We start from the raw sequence: 17,150 nt of genomic DNA on the forward strand, positions 1-17,150 counted from the left end.
CCTTTACAAATTCGGCACCGGAAACGGGACAAACAATCGACTGCTTGGTGACCTCGTTTGAAGCAGTTGCGGCACATTGAATGGCTGCGGAGAAGTTTGTCACGTGTGGATATCGTCATTCGATTGAACTTCGGACACTGATATAGAAGATGCCTGTCCGAACAGGCTACACAACGAAGCTCGATAGTCTTCATTGGATAGTAGTTCGGTTGCGTAAATGGTTGCTTCCTTCTCGGTGGATATACTGTTTCCGTCCTAGTTTCGATTACCCTAGATGGTAGTGAACTGAGGACCCGAATTCGCCGTTGCAGGAAGTCAACCATGTCCTTAATGGTATCCTTTTCCTTTGTCGCAGAATACTCTTCCCAGCCTCTCCGGATCGTTGGGTCCAACCTGGATCCTAAGAGCTCCAATTCTCTGCCGATTCAACCAGTTGGTCCAATGTATGGATGCTACGCTCAAAGCCCTCCAACAACGCTTGTAGTAGTATTTCAGATTCATTCGCCAGAGTTGGAATTTCAAACAGTGCCTGAATCTGTCTCCGTTTAAGCAATTTGCTGTTGTAACGTTTCATCAACGTATCCCATGCTATCTGGTAGTTACCCTTTGTGATTGGAAGCGGATCTACGAGCGCTTTCGCCTCTCCTTTTAAGCAACCCTTCAGGTAGTGGAATTTTTCTACGTCTGGTAAATCGGTCTTATGGTGTATCAACGACAGGTATAGGTCTCTAAAACTCAACCACTCATCAATATTGCCATCGAATGTTTGCCATTTAATTTGTGGGAGTCGAACGTGATCGATAGTCGATTGTTTCATCAAATCAAGCCCTTGGGTAATTGCATTCGTATCAGATCTACCCTCCAATTCCTTCATTTTCTCGAGTAATATCGATTTCGCCTCATAATACCGATTACCAAAATCAGAACGTTGGTTGGAATACGTATTATCTTCCGCGGTGTAGTCGTCGTGCATTTCGATGTCAATGATTGCTTCATTCACCTTCTCCCATAATTCCTCAAGTTTCTCAAGTCGTACTGAAACACGAGTTGCAATTGTTTCTTCCTCCACAGTGTTCAAAAATCGGCATATATCGTTAAACATCTCTTGCAGAGACCTCAACCTTGTTTGTAGTGCCTTCAGCGAAGTATTTCTCGTTGTTGGTGGCATCTTGAATACTCGATTTTTGTTGATCGTCTAGTGTTGTTCCTCATTAATGTTGATGTATTAGTGATGCAGTGATGTTTGTTTACTCCGGATTGTGTAGTCCAACATACGATGAAAACAAATAGTGGGTGTAGGATTCTGAGAGCCCAGCAGCGGCTGGACATATATATATTATGTTTTACCTGGACAAACCAGGGCAGATTGCCCAATAGTGAATCCTCCAAAATATGATTCGGACAATGTGGGTCTTAGGCCATCTACACATTAGGCAACCGCAACCCGATCTATGTTTGCGATGTCAATCAGATCTCCAACTCAGCTCTGCACACTGAGACAACTCAAACGTGATGAAATCGTTATGTTTTTATCCGTCATCATAAACTGCCTAATCGCTGGCAGAGATGCCATTTATTTTAACTGCCGAAAAAATCATACGGAGAGCAAATTATGAAAAATTGATTTGAAAAAAACTACTTTACCTGGGATTTTTCTTGACACCAGGCAAAGAAAAAATAAATAAAAACTTAATTTCACAAATCATCGAATCAAATTGAATGCATACGCGGCTTCTTAAAACTACAATAGAATCAAAAGGGCACATTTGAAATACAATTTACACTATAGCAGAAAAAAAATCTGCTTATCTGGCATTCCTGGATGTACTTTTTTCGAAGGTGTTTCATCTCATATATCAAACAATAATACCATTTTTATTTAAAAAATGTACCGTTGTGTTAATATTCCTTTGTGTGTACAATAGATTTCAGAATTTCTTTTGGGTTCTGCTTTTTTTCTAAATTCTATATATTTCTAAAAAATTGATGTATATATTTATTTTTCGTTGGAGTAATACCACAAACCAGCAAACAATAATTACAAACATAAAAAAATCATTGAAATAAGAATACAGCCGAAAAGAATTATATAAAGAAAACAGAAAAATTTTCAACAATTCTTCTAAAGAATGATTTATGTATACACTAACGCTAAATATGAAAAATTCTCCTAGGGGTCACATATTCGCAGACCGCACCTTCGCACATGGTACAATCGAGAATCAGGGATGATAACGGTTTCCCGGGAAATCTGACCAGAATTATCCAATCTTAGGCTATCTGTTGGTATTTGTTGAATCATTATTATAACCGACGGCATCAAGCTAAAGGTGACATATTTACCTAACATACTTATTTCGGCTCGCTGATAACAACAGATAGCAACAATTGCTGTTAACTTGGAAAAAACACATCCAGCGGATTCTGCGCTTCTTGCTCAATCTCCAATATTATACGCATCCTTGACCAATTCAGCACTCTTCCCGGACGGTATATCAAGAGAACTTGCATATTGATGGCATTTCCTAACGTCAAACGAATATATATTATATATAAACTAAACCAAAGTAGCAAAATACTTACATCTCGTTCGTTCATAGAAACAGATGCGCCAATATTGTAAACACTGTTTTGCATCACCACTGACAGATATTGAAATTCAATGAACGCAGAAATCAAAACGTCAACAGCAATTGAACGAAAAGGTTGCCGACACAAATCGCGCGCGACTCGACATGCTGAGTTGAATCGAAAAAGTTGGTCCGACCAAAGTTGCCAGTTGCCTAGTGTGTATCAAGACGGGTCTATGGTACTAGGTGAGGCCGTTTCGTCACTAAGTTGGTTAGGGGAGCGATATATGAAAACAGTACGGAAGAAAGCAGAAGGGGAATTATTTGCTTGTAGCGTGAAAGAGACAGACTGATCACGAGCGAGCTTCGGCACTAGCGTATTGTGTTTTGTTTACAAACAAAACACAGTAGACTTCCAAGATGGCTGAAGAGTGGTTTTAGCAAGTTGGCCCACCTTAGGATATACTTCTAGGCGCCTTGGTGTGTATGCTCCCATTTGATTACACATGTTCTCAACTTTTTTGACAGATTCGTTAAGTTGCTTTCCAACTTAGGTTGCCTAGTGTGTAGATGGCCTTAGTGTTTTATTCGGTGAAGTAAATAATGAAGTGCGATTCACATACAACATACACGTCACGTTCACGTCCCGTCACGTCACGATACGTCAATGATTCTACCATGCAATTCTCATGAAAACATTCACATACACCAGCAACGTAACGACCCGTCAGCATACGTTTAACGAAAACAACCGCCAGGGTTTGTAGAAAAGAATAATTGACGGAGACGGACGGCTGGTTGTACAGTAATTTACATCTACATCGACATTAAGCTAATTGAACAGATCTGTGATGCAACACGTTTAATTAGACATTTTTACCTCTAGTTGTACATTTTTGTAAACATTGAGTTCGAGGCCCAAATTATGGCGCCACATTGAAAGTCGCCACCAGTCGCAAATGTCCAATTACTGGTCAAAACCGACTCCAATGCGACACTGAGTGGTGCCTCAGCATATCGCTTTATAAGTAACTTACTGTACTTTTTATGCCAACATATCTCTTAGCTCCAAATTTCGGAGTGAAAATCATTCGCGACTAGTTGAAAGAATTATTCTATTTATTATTATTGTTGCATAAGGGTCGGACTACGGGGTTTAAGCATTTAAATAATTGAATTCAATGAATTTAAAAAAAATTAGAACTGATTCTAGGCATGCTGATTTGGAAGAGGGCATTGCAATTTAAAATTGTTGTAGGTGGCGACACCATGAATAAAATTAAATAAATCATTCGTTTGGCATTTGACGTGACGGTGCTGGTGGAAGCATTGACTGCATGTGTGAATTGGTGGAGACGTTGACGGAACGTAGACGTTCTTCTCCGTAACGTGCTATGTGAATCGCTCATGAACGACCGTTGAGGTGATGGCGACTCAAACTTCGTTGCAATGGCGATTTAGTGGAATTGTTCAAAGGTATTTTCCATGACTGTGAAAATTCGTTGAATTATGTGATTCCTTCCCTTGAATATCCGTTGATATTTTCATTAGATCCGGTTCGAAGGACCAATATTAGTGGACCGGTTCTCGGTTGGACTGTATTCTAAATCATTCTTCTCCACAACCAAGGATTCCGGTGTTTGATTGAACAACACTATACTTTCACAACACTAGACTACATTACAATATTGACACAAAACGCAAATTACCATAACATTTATGGGACCTCTACTACACAATATAGAATTTTACAATAATGGCAACCTTTTTCCTTTGGTGGATGGATACATAATAATTATACAACATGAAGGATTTTAGACTTCTACAATACATATATATTCACATCATTCCACTTCGTTCTCGTTTCCCGTTGTTTATGGTTAATTTTCCGGGTTGTTTACTCCGAGGTGGCTGTATAATATCTATATCAGGTGAAACAATCATATGATATGTGCTCTCAGCCATATTGGAATTGCTGTCGGTATTGTTTACAAACAGCATCGTTTGCCGGCTATGTTACCCACGGAATACATCGATTGAGATTTACCACAATCCATTTCGGAGTCTAAGCTCGTTTTCTGTTTCTTATTTATCGATTTTGTAGCAAGTGATCTTCAGAGAAAAGTGTTTTGTTGAAAATCATACCGAGAATGGTGGCAAAGTTTCGTTCCGTTGTGGTTCGGCACGGTGAATCTGAATCTACAGAACCAGAAAAATCTTCTGTGGTTGGTTTGATGCTAACGAGGGTAAAATGTTGAATCAAGAAAAATATGAACTGTGATGTAATTTTATTTTACGTCTTTAGGAAAGCAGAAGCTCTAGCTGCCGGTATGTGGTCGAACAGGCATCCCCATAGAGAGTGCGCCTTGGTGTGTATGCTCCCATTTGATTACACATGTTCTCAACTTTTTTGACAGATTCGTTAAGTTGCTTTCCAACTTAGGTTGCCTAGTGTGTAGATGGCCTTAGTGTTTTATTCGGTGAAGTAAATAATGAAGTGCGATTCACATACAACATACACGTCACGTTCACGTCCCGTCACGTCACGATACGTCAATGATTCTACCATGCAATTCTCATGAAAACATTCACATACACCAGCAACGTAACGACCCGTCAGCATACGTTCAACGAAAACAACCGCCAGGGTTTGTAGAAAAGAATAATTGACGGAGACGGACGGCTGGTTGTACAGTAATTTACATCTACATCGACATTAAGCTAATTGAACAGATCTGTGATGCAACACGTTTAATTAGACATTTTTACCTCTAGTTGTACATTTTTGTAAACATTGAGTTCGAGGCCCAAATTATGGCGCCACATTGAAAGTCGCCACCAGTCGCAAATGTCCAATTACTGGTCAAAACCGACTCCAATGCGACACTGAGTGGTGCCTCAGCATATCGCTTTATAAGTAACTTACTGTACTTTTTATGCCAACATATCTCTTAGCTCCAAATTTCGGAGTGAAAATCATTCGCGACTAGTTGAAAGAATTATTCTATTTATTATTATTGTTGCATAAGGGTCGGACTACGGGGTTTAAGCATTTAAATAATTGAATTCAATGAATTTAAAAAAAATTAGAACTGATTCTAGGCATGCTGATTTGGAAGAGGGCATTGCAATTTAAAATTGTTGTAGGTGGCGACACCATGAATAAAATTAAATAAATCATTCGTTTGGCATTTGACGTGACGGTGCTGGTGGAAGCATTGACTGCATGTGTGAATTGGTGGAGACGTTGACGGAACGTAGACGTTCTTCTCCGTAACGTGCTATGTGAATCGCTCATGAACGACCGTTGAGGTGATGGCGACTCAAACTTCGTTGCAATGGCGATTTAGTGGAATTGTTCAAAGGTATTTTCCATGACTGTGAAAATTCGTTGAATTATGTGATTCCTTCCCTTGAATATCCGTTGATATTTTCATTAGATCCGGTTCGAAGGACCAATATTAGTGGACCGGTTCTCGGTTGGACTGTATTCTAAATCATTCTTCTCCACAACCAAGGATTCCGGTGTTTGATTGAACAACACTATACTTTCACAACACTAGACTACATTACAATATTGACACAAAACGCAAATTACCATAACATTTATGGGACCTCTACTACACAATATAGAATTTTACAATAATGGCAACCTTTTTCCTTTGGTGGATGGATACATAATAATTATACAACATGAAGGATTTTAGACTTCTACAATACATATATATTCACATCATTCCACTTCGTTCTCGTTTCCCGTTGTTTATGGTTAATTTTCCGGGTTGTTTACTCCGAGGTGGCTGTATAATATCTATATCAGGTGAAACAATCATATGATATGTGCTCTCAGCCATATTGGAATTGCTGTCGGTATTGTTTACAAACAGCATCGTTTGCCGGCTATGTTACCCACGGAATACATCGATTGAGATTTACCACAATCCATTTCGGAGTCTAAGCTCGTTTTCTGTTTCTTATTTATCGATTTTGTAGCAAGTGATCTTCAGAGAAAAGTGTTTTGTTGAAAATCATACCGAGAATGGTGGCAAAGTTTCGTTCCGTTGTGGTTCGGCACGGTGAATCTGAATCTACAGAACCAGAAAAATCTTCTGTGGTTGGTTTGATGCTAACGAGGGTAAAATGTTGAATCAAGAAAAATATGAACTGTGATGTAATTTTATTTTACGTCTTTAGGAAAGCAGAAGCTCTAGCTGCCGGTATGTGGTCGAACAGGCATCCCCATAGAGAGTGCGCCTTGGTGTGTATGCTCCCATTTGATTACACATGTTCTCAACTTTTTTGACAGATTCGTTAAGTTGCTTTCCAACTTAGGTTGCCTAGTGTGTAGATGGCCTTAGTGTTTTATTCGGTGAAGTAAATAATGAAGTGCGATTCACATACAACATACACGTCACGTTCACGTCCCGTCACGTCACGATACGTCAATGATTCTACCATGCAATTCTCATGAAAACATTCACATACACCAGCAACGTAACGACCCGTCAGCATACGTTCAACGAAAACAACCGCCAGGGTTTGTAGAAAAGAATAATTGACGGAGACGGACGGCTGGTTGTACAGTAATTTACATCTACATCGACATTAAGCTAATTGAACAGATCTGTGATGCAACACGTTTAATTAGACATTTTTACCTCTAGTTGTACATTTTTGTAAACATTGAGTTCGAGGCCCAAATTATGGCGCCACATTGAAAGTCGCCACCAGTCGCAAATGTCCAATTACTGGTCAAAACCGACTCCAATGCGACACTGAGTGGTGCCTCAGCATATCGCTTTATAAGTAACTTACTGTACTTTTTATGCCAACATATCTCTTAGCTCCAAATTTCGGAGTGAAAATCATTCGCGACTAGTTGAAAGAATTATTCTATTTATTATTATTGTTGCATAAGGGTCGGACTACGGGGTTTAAGCATTTAAATAATTGAATTCAATGAATTTAAAAAAAATTAGAACTGATTCTAGGCATGCTGATTTGGAAGAGGGCATTGCAATTTAAAATTGTTGTAGGTGGCGACACCATGAATAAAATTAAATAAATCATTCGTTTGGCATTTGACGTGACGGTGCTGGTGGAAGCATTGACTGCATGTGTGAATTGGTGGAGACGTTGACGGAACGTAGACGTTCTTCTCCGTAACGTGCTATGTGAATCGCTCATGAACGACCGTTGAGGTGATGGCGACTCAAACTTCGTTGCAATGGCGATTTAGTGGAATTGTTCAAAGGTATTTTCCATGACTGTGAAAATTCGTTGAATTATGTGATTCCTTCCCTTGAATATCCGTTGATATTTTCATTAGATCCGGTTCGAAGGACCAATATTAGTGGACCGGTTCTCGGTTGGACTGTATTCTAAATCATTCTTCTCCACAACCAAGGATTCCGGTGTTTGATTGAACAACACTATACTTTCACAACACTAGACTACATTACAATATTGACACAAAACGCAAATTACCATAACATTTATGGGACCTCTACTACACAATATAGAATTTTACAATAATGGCAACCTTTTTCCTTTGGTGGATGGATACATAATAATTATACAACATGAAGGATTTTAGACTTCTACAATACATATATATTCACATCATTCCACTTCGTTCTCGTTTCCCGTTGTTTATGGTTAATTTTCCGGGTTGTTTACTCCGAGGTGGCTGTATAATATCTATATCAGGTGAAACAATCATATGATATGTGCTCTCAGCCATATTGGAATTGCTGTCGGTATTGTTTACAAACAGCATCGTTTGCCGGCTATGTTACCCACGGAATACATCGATTGAGACTTACCACATTCCATTTCGGAGTCTAAGCTCGTTTTCTGTTTCTTATTTATCGATTTTGTAGCAAGTGATCTTCAGAGAAAAGTGTTTTGTTGAAAATCATACCGAGAATGGTGGCAAAGTTTCGTTCCGTTGTGGTTCGGCACGGTGAATCTGAATCTACAGAACCAGAAAAATCTTCTGTGGTTGGTTTGATGCTAACGAGGGTAAAATGTTGAATCAAGAAAAATATGAACTGTGATGTAATTTTATTTTACGTCTTTAGGAAAGCAGAAGCTCTAGCTGCCGGTATGTGGTCGAACAGGCATCCCCATAGAGAGTGCGCCTTGGTGTGTATGCTCCCATTTGATTACACATGTTCTCAACTTTTTTGACAGATTCGTTAAGTTGCTTTCCAACTTAGGTTGCCTAGTGTGTAGATGGCCTTAGTGTTTTATTCGGTGAAGTAAATAATGAAGTGCGATTCACATACAACATACACGTCACGTTCACGTCCCGTCACGTCACGATACGTCAATGATTCTACCATGCAATTCTCATGAAAACATTCACATACACCAGCAACGTAACGACCCGTCAGCATACGTTCAACGAAAACAACCGCCAGGGTTTGTAGAAAAGAATAATTGACGGAGACGGACGGCTGGTTGTACAGTAATTTACATCTACATCGACATTAAGCTAATTGAACAGATCTGTGATGCAACACGTTTAATTAGACATTTTTACCTCTAGTTGTACATTTTTGTAAACATTGAGTTCGAGGCCCAAATTATGGCGCCACATTGAAAGTCGCCACCAGTCGCAAATGTCCAATTACTGGTCAAAACCGACTCCAATGCGACACTGAGTGGTGCCTCAGCATATCGCTTTATAAGTAACTTACTGTACTTTTTATGCCAACATATCTCTTAGCTCCAAATTTCGGAGTGAAAATCATTCGCGACTAGTTGAAAGAATTATTCTATTTATTATTATTGTTGCATAAGGGTCGGACTACGGGGTTTAAGCATTTAAATAATTGAATTCAATGAATTTAAAAAAAATTAGAACTGATTCTAGGCATGCTGATTTGGAAGAGGGCATTGCAATTTAAAATTGTTGTAGGTGGCGACACCATGAATAAAATTAAATAAATCATTCGTTTGGCATTTGACGTGACGGTGCTGGTGGAAGCATTGACTGCATGTGTGAATTGGTGGAGACGTTGACGGAACGTAGACGTTCTTCTCCGTAACGTGCTATGTGAATCGCTCATGAACGACCGTTGAGGTGATGGCGACTCAAACTTCGTTGCAATGGCGATTTAGTGGAATTGTTCAAAGGTATTTTCCATGACTGTGAAAATTCGTTGAATTATGTGATTCCTTCCCTTGAATATCCGTTGATATTTTCATTAGATCCGGTTCGAAGGACCAATATTAGTGTACCGGTTCTCGGTTGGACTGTATTCTAAATCATTCTTCTCCACAACCAAGGATTCCGGTGTTTGATTGAACAACACTATACTTTCACAACACTAGACTACATTACAATATTGATAACGCAAATTACCATAACATTTATGGGACCTCTACTACACAATATAGAATTTTACAATAATGGCAACCTTTTTCCTTTGGTGGATGGATACATAATAATTATACAACATGAAGGATTTTAGACTTCTACAATACATATATATTCACATCATTCCACTTCGTTCTCGTTTCCCGTTGTTTATGGTTAATTTTCCGGGTTGTTTACTCCGAGGTGGCTGTATAATATCTATATCAGGTGAAACAATCATATGATATGTGCTCTCAGCCATATTGGAATTGCTGTCGGTATTGTTTACAAACAGCATCGTTTGCCGGCTATGTTACCCACGGAATACATCGATTGAGATTTACCACAATCCATTTCGGAGTCTAAGCTCGTTTTCTGTTTCTTATTTATCGATTTTGTAGCAAGTGATCTTCAGAGAAAAGTGTTTTGTTGAAAATCATACCGAGAATGGTGGCAAAGTTTCGTTCCGTTGTGGTTCGGCACGGTGAATCTGAATCTACAGAACCAGAAAAATCTTCTGTGGTTGGTTTGATGCTAACGAGGGTAAAATGTTGAATCAAGAAAAATATGAACTGTGATGTAATTTTATTTTACGTCTTTAGGAAAGCAGAAGCTCTAGCTGCCGGTATGTGGTCGAACAGGCATCCCCATAGAGAAAACTAGGAGTTTGATTAAACGCAACTATGGTGAATCAACCGGTAAAGTTGAAGTTGCGGAAAAATACGATGAAGAGCAGTTCTTTATTCGGCGTCGTAGTTTTGAAGTACCACCATCGTACAAAGAACCGAATCCTGTGTTTTATGTATTTTACGACGCAATCTTTAAAGAAATACGCTACAGAAGGATCGCTAACCGGATAACTTGCCAATGGCGGAATTCTTTAAGCTGACAATGAAACGTATTCTGTCCTATTGAAACGAGGGTATCATTCGACAACCGAAGTCAGGAAAAAACATCATCTTAGATCACAAAAGTCTGCGTGGTATCGTCCGATCCAAATTATGACCAGAAGAGCGATGTAGCTATTTGAGGGCCCAAATTTGCCAACTGGAATCCTTTTTGTTTATGAATTGGATGAGAATCTGAAACCCGTTATATTTATGCATTTCCTTGTAGACGAAGAAACAGGCAGAAAAGCCATTGAATCAGCCGCTAATCAGGCGAAACTAATTAAATCATTTTAGTATCTCTATGAACTGTATTACGGATACGAATTACGAAATTATGAATATAAAATGTAATGAATTTAATCTTCATGAAGTAGGAAAGTAAATAATTTTCCGATATGTGTATAAACGATAATTAGAGTAGATCATGGATAGCCAGAGCATGGTGAAAAAATTTGTATTTCTATGAATAGAACAGAAATGGTGGCTGAGAATTTGGATAGGAAATTTTAAAAATTTAAATGAATTTATCAGCATTATCTGTTTGGCTTATACTTTTTTTTTGTAATTTAGTACCATTTTGCATCAAATTCCGACCACTTCACTTTTAAATGTAATTTTACTAAACTTTTATGTTATGAATAATACACTGACATTCTTTGGGGTATGGGCTTCATTTTAACATCATTTACAAGAATGTATACAGCCTATAATTTATAATATTAAACATTTCAGTCAGTCGAAACCAATGGTAAAGTATTTGCGTAAAAACCAAGCATCGTTAATTTTTTAGTTTTTGTAATTGTTTCAATTTTTGTATATTTTGTTTGCTCTTTTCATGTTAAGTGCTGGAAAAAGTAAGAAACTAGTATAAATGGTCAAAAAAACAATCTTTTATGCAGAAATCTTCGTTAAAACGACTATTCAAGTAGCGTTCGGAATTTGATCCAAGTTTCGACGCATGATTCAAATTCCGAACAAAAGATATTTGAACACACTATTTTCAGGCAAATACAGCAATAGTTCACAAATTGGGAAGAGTAGATTTATATTTATATTTATTCATTTGCCAACAGATACAATAGTTATCCCAATGACATGAAAATTACGACACTGCACATATTAATTAAAAACTCTACGGAAACAACTCTTATTTCTACAACGTGAAACATTAAAGTCAAACACATCGTAGTATTTGTTGAAGACACGGCACATCCTTCGCATGGGCTCGTTAAATCCATAATTTGTTCGCGAGGGATGGACGCATAAGAAAACATGAGAGCGTAAATTAGGGCGGCGGATGTTTATGTTAAGACAGCTTAACAGCGAAGTACAGTCGATGTTACCTTGAAGCAGGTCACCAATGAAGCATGCCATCGTGATGTTACGTCTCGCCTCAAGTGATTCCAAGTGTATTAACATGCAACGACTTTTGTAGCTGGGCAAGTTGTGGACGTCATTCCAAGGAAGATGCCTCAGAGCGAAACGGATAAACTTTCGTTGGATTGTTTCGATGCGGTTCACCTCGTTTTGGTAGTATGGGCACCACACTACAGCCGAATATTCCAGTATTGGTCGAACCAAAGAACAGTACAAAGCCTTTTTTTTCCCAAAATATATATTTTATTAAGGCACATGTGGCGTTAGCCTGACGGGGCCGGGAGTCCAATATTTTGACAATTTTTGTCTTACAACTATGTTAGTAATATGTAACCGATTACTCGCGGTTGGCTCGAGGTTAGTATTACAAGTGTTCTCATAATTGGTATGTTGCAGTCTTCGATGCTCTGTACGTGTGCCCGACACGGGATACTTCCTATTGGGATGCAGCTGACCATTAATCAGCAACGCCCCCTTAGTCTGTACCCCATATCTAGCGTGGTGCGTCTTTCTCGACTCGAGGAATCCAGGATAGAATGGTCACTAGCTGGCGCAATCATCAGCTCGTGTAGAGTTGTCATGAGCGGTACAACCTTTGGCTCTTGTTGAATGATCAGTGGACTGCACAACCTTCGGCCCGTGCATCTGTAAAGAGTGTGTGTATGTATTGCCGCGACTAAGTAAAAGTTTATCGATCGGATAGGAGGGATATGAAACGGGGGCACAACGAAGGAAACATCATTAAACGTTGACATCGGCGTTTCTGAGGAACAGGTATAGATGAAGCAGAAGATCAGGATCCCGGATACCTAAGATATCCCGGACGGCAGTACAAAGCCTTAAGGCAATATATATCCTTGAATTCTTTGGCGAAGCGGAACATGAACCCGAGTTGAGATGAAGCTTTCGAAACCACGTAGGCATTTCAGAATGTAGTTGACGTCATTCATATACAGCAGAAACAGGAATGGCCCTAGATAGCTGCCTTGAGGAACGCCAGATGTCACGGGGAAGGAAGGAGCAACATAGTCCGCAATTTTGACAGACATACTTCGACCAGTCAAATAAGAAGAAAGCTAAGCAAGCAGGTCGTTCTGAACACCTAACCTGTCATACTTAGCCAAAGCAATGTCGTGATTCATTTTATCGAATGCTGCAGAGAGGTCTGTATATATAGCATCTACTTGATGGCCTTGCTCAATTTCACGGATGATGTAGGAAGTGAACTGTACTAAATTGGTAGTCGTTGAGCGCTTGGACATGAAACCATGCTGGTCCATCGAAATGCAGTGAGCGAAGTTTTGAACCAATTCTTCGAGAATAATTAGCTCGAGAAGTTTCGACGTAGCACTTAAAGCGGCTATTCCACGATAGTTCGATACAGTCCTTTTGCAACCCTTTTTGTGAATCGGAAAAACGTAAGATTCCTTCCAGTAGGATGGGAAGTCACCCGACCTCAGGGAGAGATTGAAGGTATTGGCTAGAGGTGTTGCTAGAGCAATCAAGCAGCGTTTCAGGACCAAGGACGGAATACCGTCAGGACCGGAACCCCTCGAACAGTTGAGTTGACTGCCGGCTGAGATAACCATTCCTCTCGTAATAGCAAACGGTCTACTTGAGAAGGATGAGAAAGGAACGTTGCGAGATGCAGCTGCTACGTCCTGGCTGTTTGTTCGTTCGTTACTGAAAATGCTGCTGAACTGTTTACGAAATAATTCTGCAATATCTGGAATGGTTGCAGCGTTCACTACACCGTTAGTCATGGTTGAGGGGAGCCCTGTTTCCTTCCTTTGACTATTCACGTGTTGCCAGAACCTCTTAGGGTTGGATTTCAGACGACGTTGGAGCTGTCTTAGGTGCGCTTGATGTAGTTGATCGTTCAATCGTCTGTATTCCGAATTAGCCTTGGAATAACGCGTTTTCGTGGATTCGGTATGAAGTTTGGTATGTTCCCGAAGAGCTGCCCTTTTCCGTGTCTTCAAACGCTTAAGCTCCGAGTTCGACCATGCAGGTTTAAGAGGTACACGGTTAGTTCGCTCAGGTATAAATTGATCAATGGCATAGATTATGATGCACGATACCGTTGATGCCGCGTCGTTGACGTCGCGATTGGCCAATTCTTCATTCCAATTAACGTTTGAGAGGAAATTGTTCATCTCGTCGAAGTTGGCTTTGTCGAAGTTGTAGTATATGCTCTCTGTCGTGTCTTTGTAATCACATTGTACGCAAATATCAATGCTGACCAGCAACGGGGGATGATGTATGCAACTTTTCACTAGCGGAGCATGAGCTGGTATTACGGAGCAACTGGAACACATTTCCTCACCCACAAAGCAGAGGTCAAGCATACGGTTGTTACGATTCATAACTCCGCTCTTTTGTCCGAGTCTTGAAGTGCAATAAGCATCCAACAGATTACGGGATGCGAGTCCAGTCGATGAGTCAGATGTAGGGAAATAAAAATCATGGGTGTTCTGCTCCCATCTCACATCACGTAAGTTGAAATCTCCAAGGATTGTCAAACTGTCCTTCGCGCCCATAAGAGAGATAATCCAGTCGAGCGACGACAAGTGCATTTCGATAAGAATATTGTCGTTTACACGATCCGGAGGAATATACACCACACAGATGTAGAGCGTCGAGTCGCCCGCTTCGATCGACACCCACAATTGCTCAACCGTCAGGCTTTCGGGAGGGGATAGTAACAGCGACTTATAGCGAGAACGAATAGCCAACAACACTCCGCCACCAGACCTTTTGTTGCTGTTGGAGGGTGATCGATCTTGTCGGAAAACGGCGTAATTACTATCGAAGAGCTGGCTTGAAATAGTGTTGTCATTGAGCCATGTTTCAGTAAACGCGTAGATGTCGTAGCAGGCGTCGCTGCAAGCAGTCGCGTACTTCGCTAACGAGGTGTTAATTCCGCCAAGGTTTTGGTAATACAGGAGGACAGTTGAACCGTTGGCATCAGCGACGTTGGGAATAGAGATTCCGCCAATGACCTGTGGTATTCCGCTGCAATTCGACGAAGCATCAAGAGAAGGAGCGTCGTGAATAATAAGATACTTGCCTGTCAACACAGGCTGGAAAACCCTTTCACCAGCCTCGACCGCAGGGCCAGGACGACTTCGACTGCAGGAACCAGCAAATCGCTCGACTGGGTCGGGTGGATCCAGGGCTTCCGAAGCACAGTACACATTGCGTCCTGGTGTATCCACAACCGTTTGCAGTGAGTTAGAATAACTGGGTTCAGCTGGGGAGGTTGAGGATCTTGCGTCGTCAGAAGGGCGTTGACTGATTTCGAAAGCAACACGGCAAACCGATGGTCTATAGCCTAACGTGGAGCTGCAATTTTTCGAAAAGCATCAGGGGCAGAACAGTCACCAATACACGCGTACTTGCCTTGAAGTGCCGGCTGGGAGACCCCTTCCAGGACCAGGACGACTGAGACGGCAGCATGTATGGTATTAATACTTTGACGATGTTGATGGCACGACTGTTACGGGGTTAGAAGGGGTTCCCAATGTGCTTTTGAGCATGCGCCCTGGTGAAAATGATGCCGATGTTTCTAAGCAACCCTGTCTAAGGGCTCCGTTATGACAGATGGATTCGGTGGTTTCTTGTTCGAGTGTGCCGTTGAAGATAGCCTGACAACTTGAACCCCGTTTTTTGATCGATTCTCCTCGAATTCACGAAAACGAACGTTCACTGGCCACTGGCCTTTTCTCTGTGCCCGTCATCGATGCCTACTTCGAAGGATACGAACCGGAGCGAATTGAGGTCCGTCCCTTTTGGAACCAATTGTATCACTTTCGGTGACACGTCCGGCAGCTCAAGGCACTCGCTGACCAGTGCGGCGATCTGGCTCTCCGAAGTAGTTGGATGGAAGGCTGTCAGATAGACCCATACCAATTGGTCCTCAGCACGGCGATCGATGTTTACAGTTCTTATGGTATGTGCAGCTTTCGTGCCAGCATTGCCTTGAGTTCTCGTTGATTTAGGTGTAGGGTGGTGGTCGCTCGATAAGATATGCTGACGTATTGACGTGGATAGTTGTGTGTTAAATACTGGAACAGCCGAGCTCGTTGAAGCCACCGCACGTTGGTTATAAATGTTGCTAGGCAGTGGTGACGCTGATGAAATAACACCGTTAAATTCACTTCGAACGTCGTTGGCAGGTCTCTTGTCATACACGTTGGTTGTAACAATTGGCGGTGGCGCTGGTACAGGTGAGGACTGCATAATTGAATCACATATCAGTGGTGTAGTATCTTGTTTGGCAATGGCCGGACATATACTAGCAGGAGTCTTACCATTGACAGTTGATAAAATCGGCAAAACTGATTTATTGTTCTGGGTACTATGTGTGATATTTTGACGTAGGATTATGTCTTTCGGGAACATATTGGGGTACAAATTGAAAATCGAAAATCGAGCACTTCGTGAAAATTTGTCCAATTTCAAAGGCTTATTGCTAAGTCATTTCATGATGAAATTTTTGCGTCAATCGATTTCGGCACTCCATAACAATTTTTTATATTGAATAAAATAATATATATTATTAAACTAACTATCGAACAATTGAAAAATCTCAACCCCTATCCTAACGGAAATATCCACTTCTAATTGGTCGAAATTGACGACACATGCGGCGGTTCCCTAACAGAGACATCAAAACCAAGCTGCCTGGGGGAAATCGACATTGCAAATACATGAAATAGGCGGAACTTTTTTCCCACCGAGAAGTGTTCTCTAACAGAGACATCAAAATCAAGGTGCCCGGGTGAACTCGGCATAGCAAATATATGCAAGTCGGAGGCATTTTTACATTGCAAGTAAGGTGAGTGAAACGATTAATTTAAGCAAATAAAATTTAAATTTGGGACTTTAATGTTGGTGGCTTCGTGAAATTTTATAAGGACCCAAGCGAATGCAATAACGCGCTGT

The 17,150-nt window shown here is 40.6% G+C and overlaps 2 protein-coding genes, 1 long non-coding RNA gene and 1 pseudogene across 3 annotated transcripts; 1 reads left to right on the plus strand and 3 right to left on the minus strand.

Moving 5' to 3' along the window:
- Positions 1-400: 400 nt before the first annotated feature.
- On the minus strand, positions 401-1,168 carry LOC129773775 (uncharacterized). Its single transcript, XM_055777421.1, has one exon. It carries the CDS (start codon positions 1,166-1,168, stop codon positions 401-403), a length of 768 nt encoding a protein of 255 aa, XP_055633396.1.
- Positions 1,169-1,972: 804 nt separating this feature from the next.
- Positions 1,973-2,900, minus strand: LOC129778624 (uncharacterized). The gene is made up of 3 exons (XR_008743468.1): positions 2,584-2,900; positions 2,344-2,525; positions 1,973-2,280 (listed from the first exon to the last, which is right to left on the minus strand). It is a non-coding gene; the product is annotated as an uncharacterized LOC129778624 (long non-coding RNA).
- A 7,483-nt stretch (positions 2,901-10,383) lies between these two features.
- On the plus strand, positions 10,384-11,479 carry LOC129773776 (phosphoglycerate mutase 1-like; annotated as a pseudogene).
- A 1,800-nt stretch (positions 11,480-13,279) lies between these two features.
- LOC129773777 (uncharacterized) lies at positions 13,280-16,445 on the minus strand. Its single transcript, XM_055777422.1, has 2 exons — positions 15,970-16,445; positions 13,280-15,548 (listed from the first exon to the last, which is right to left on the minus strand). The coding sequence occupies exons 1-2, from the start codon at positions 16,443-16,445 to the stop codon at positions 13,280-13,282; spliced, it is 2,745 nt and encodes a 914-aa protein (XP_055633397.1).
- Between the last annotated feature and the right edge of the window lie 705 nt (positions 16,446-17,150).

Source organism: Toxorhynchites rutilus, chromosome 3, assembly GCF_029784135.1.
Source record: "Toxorhynchites rutilus septentrionalis strain SRP chromosome 3, ASM2978413v1, whole genome shotgun sequence".
Lineage (NCBI taxonomy): Eukaryota > Metazoa > Arthropoda > Insecta > Diptera > Culicidae > Toxorhynchites > Toxorhynchites rutilus.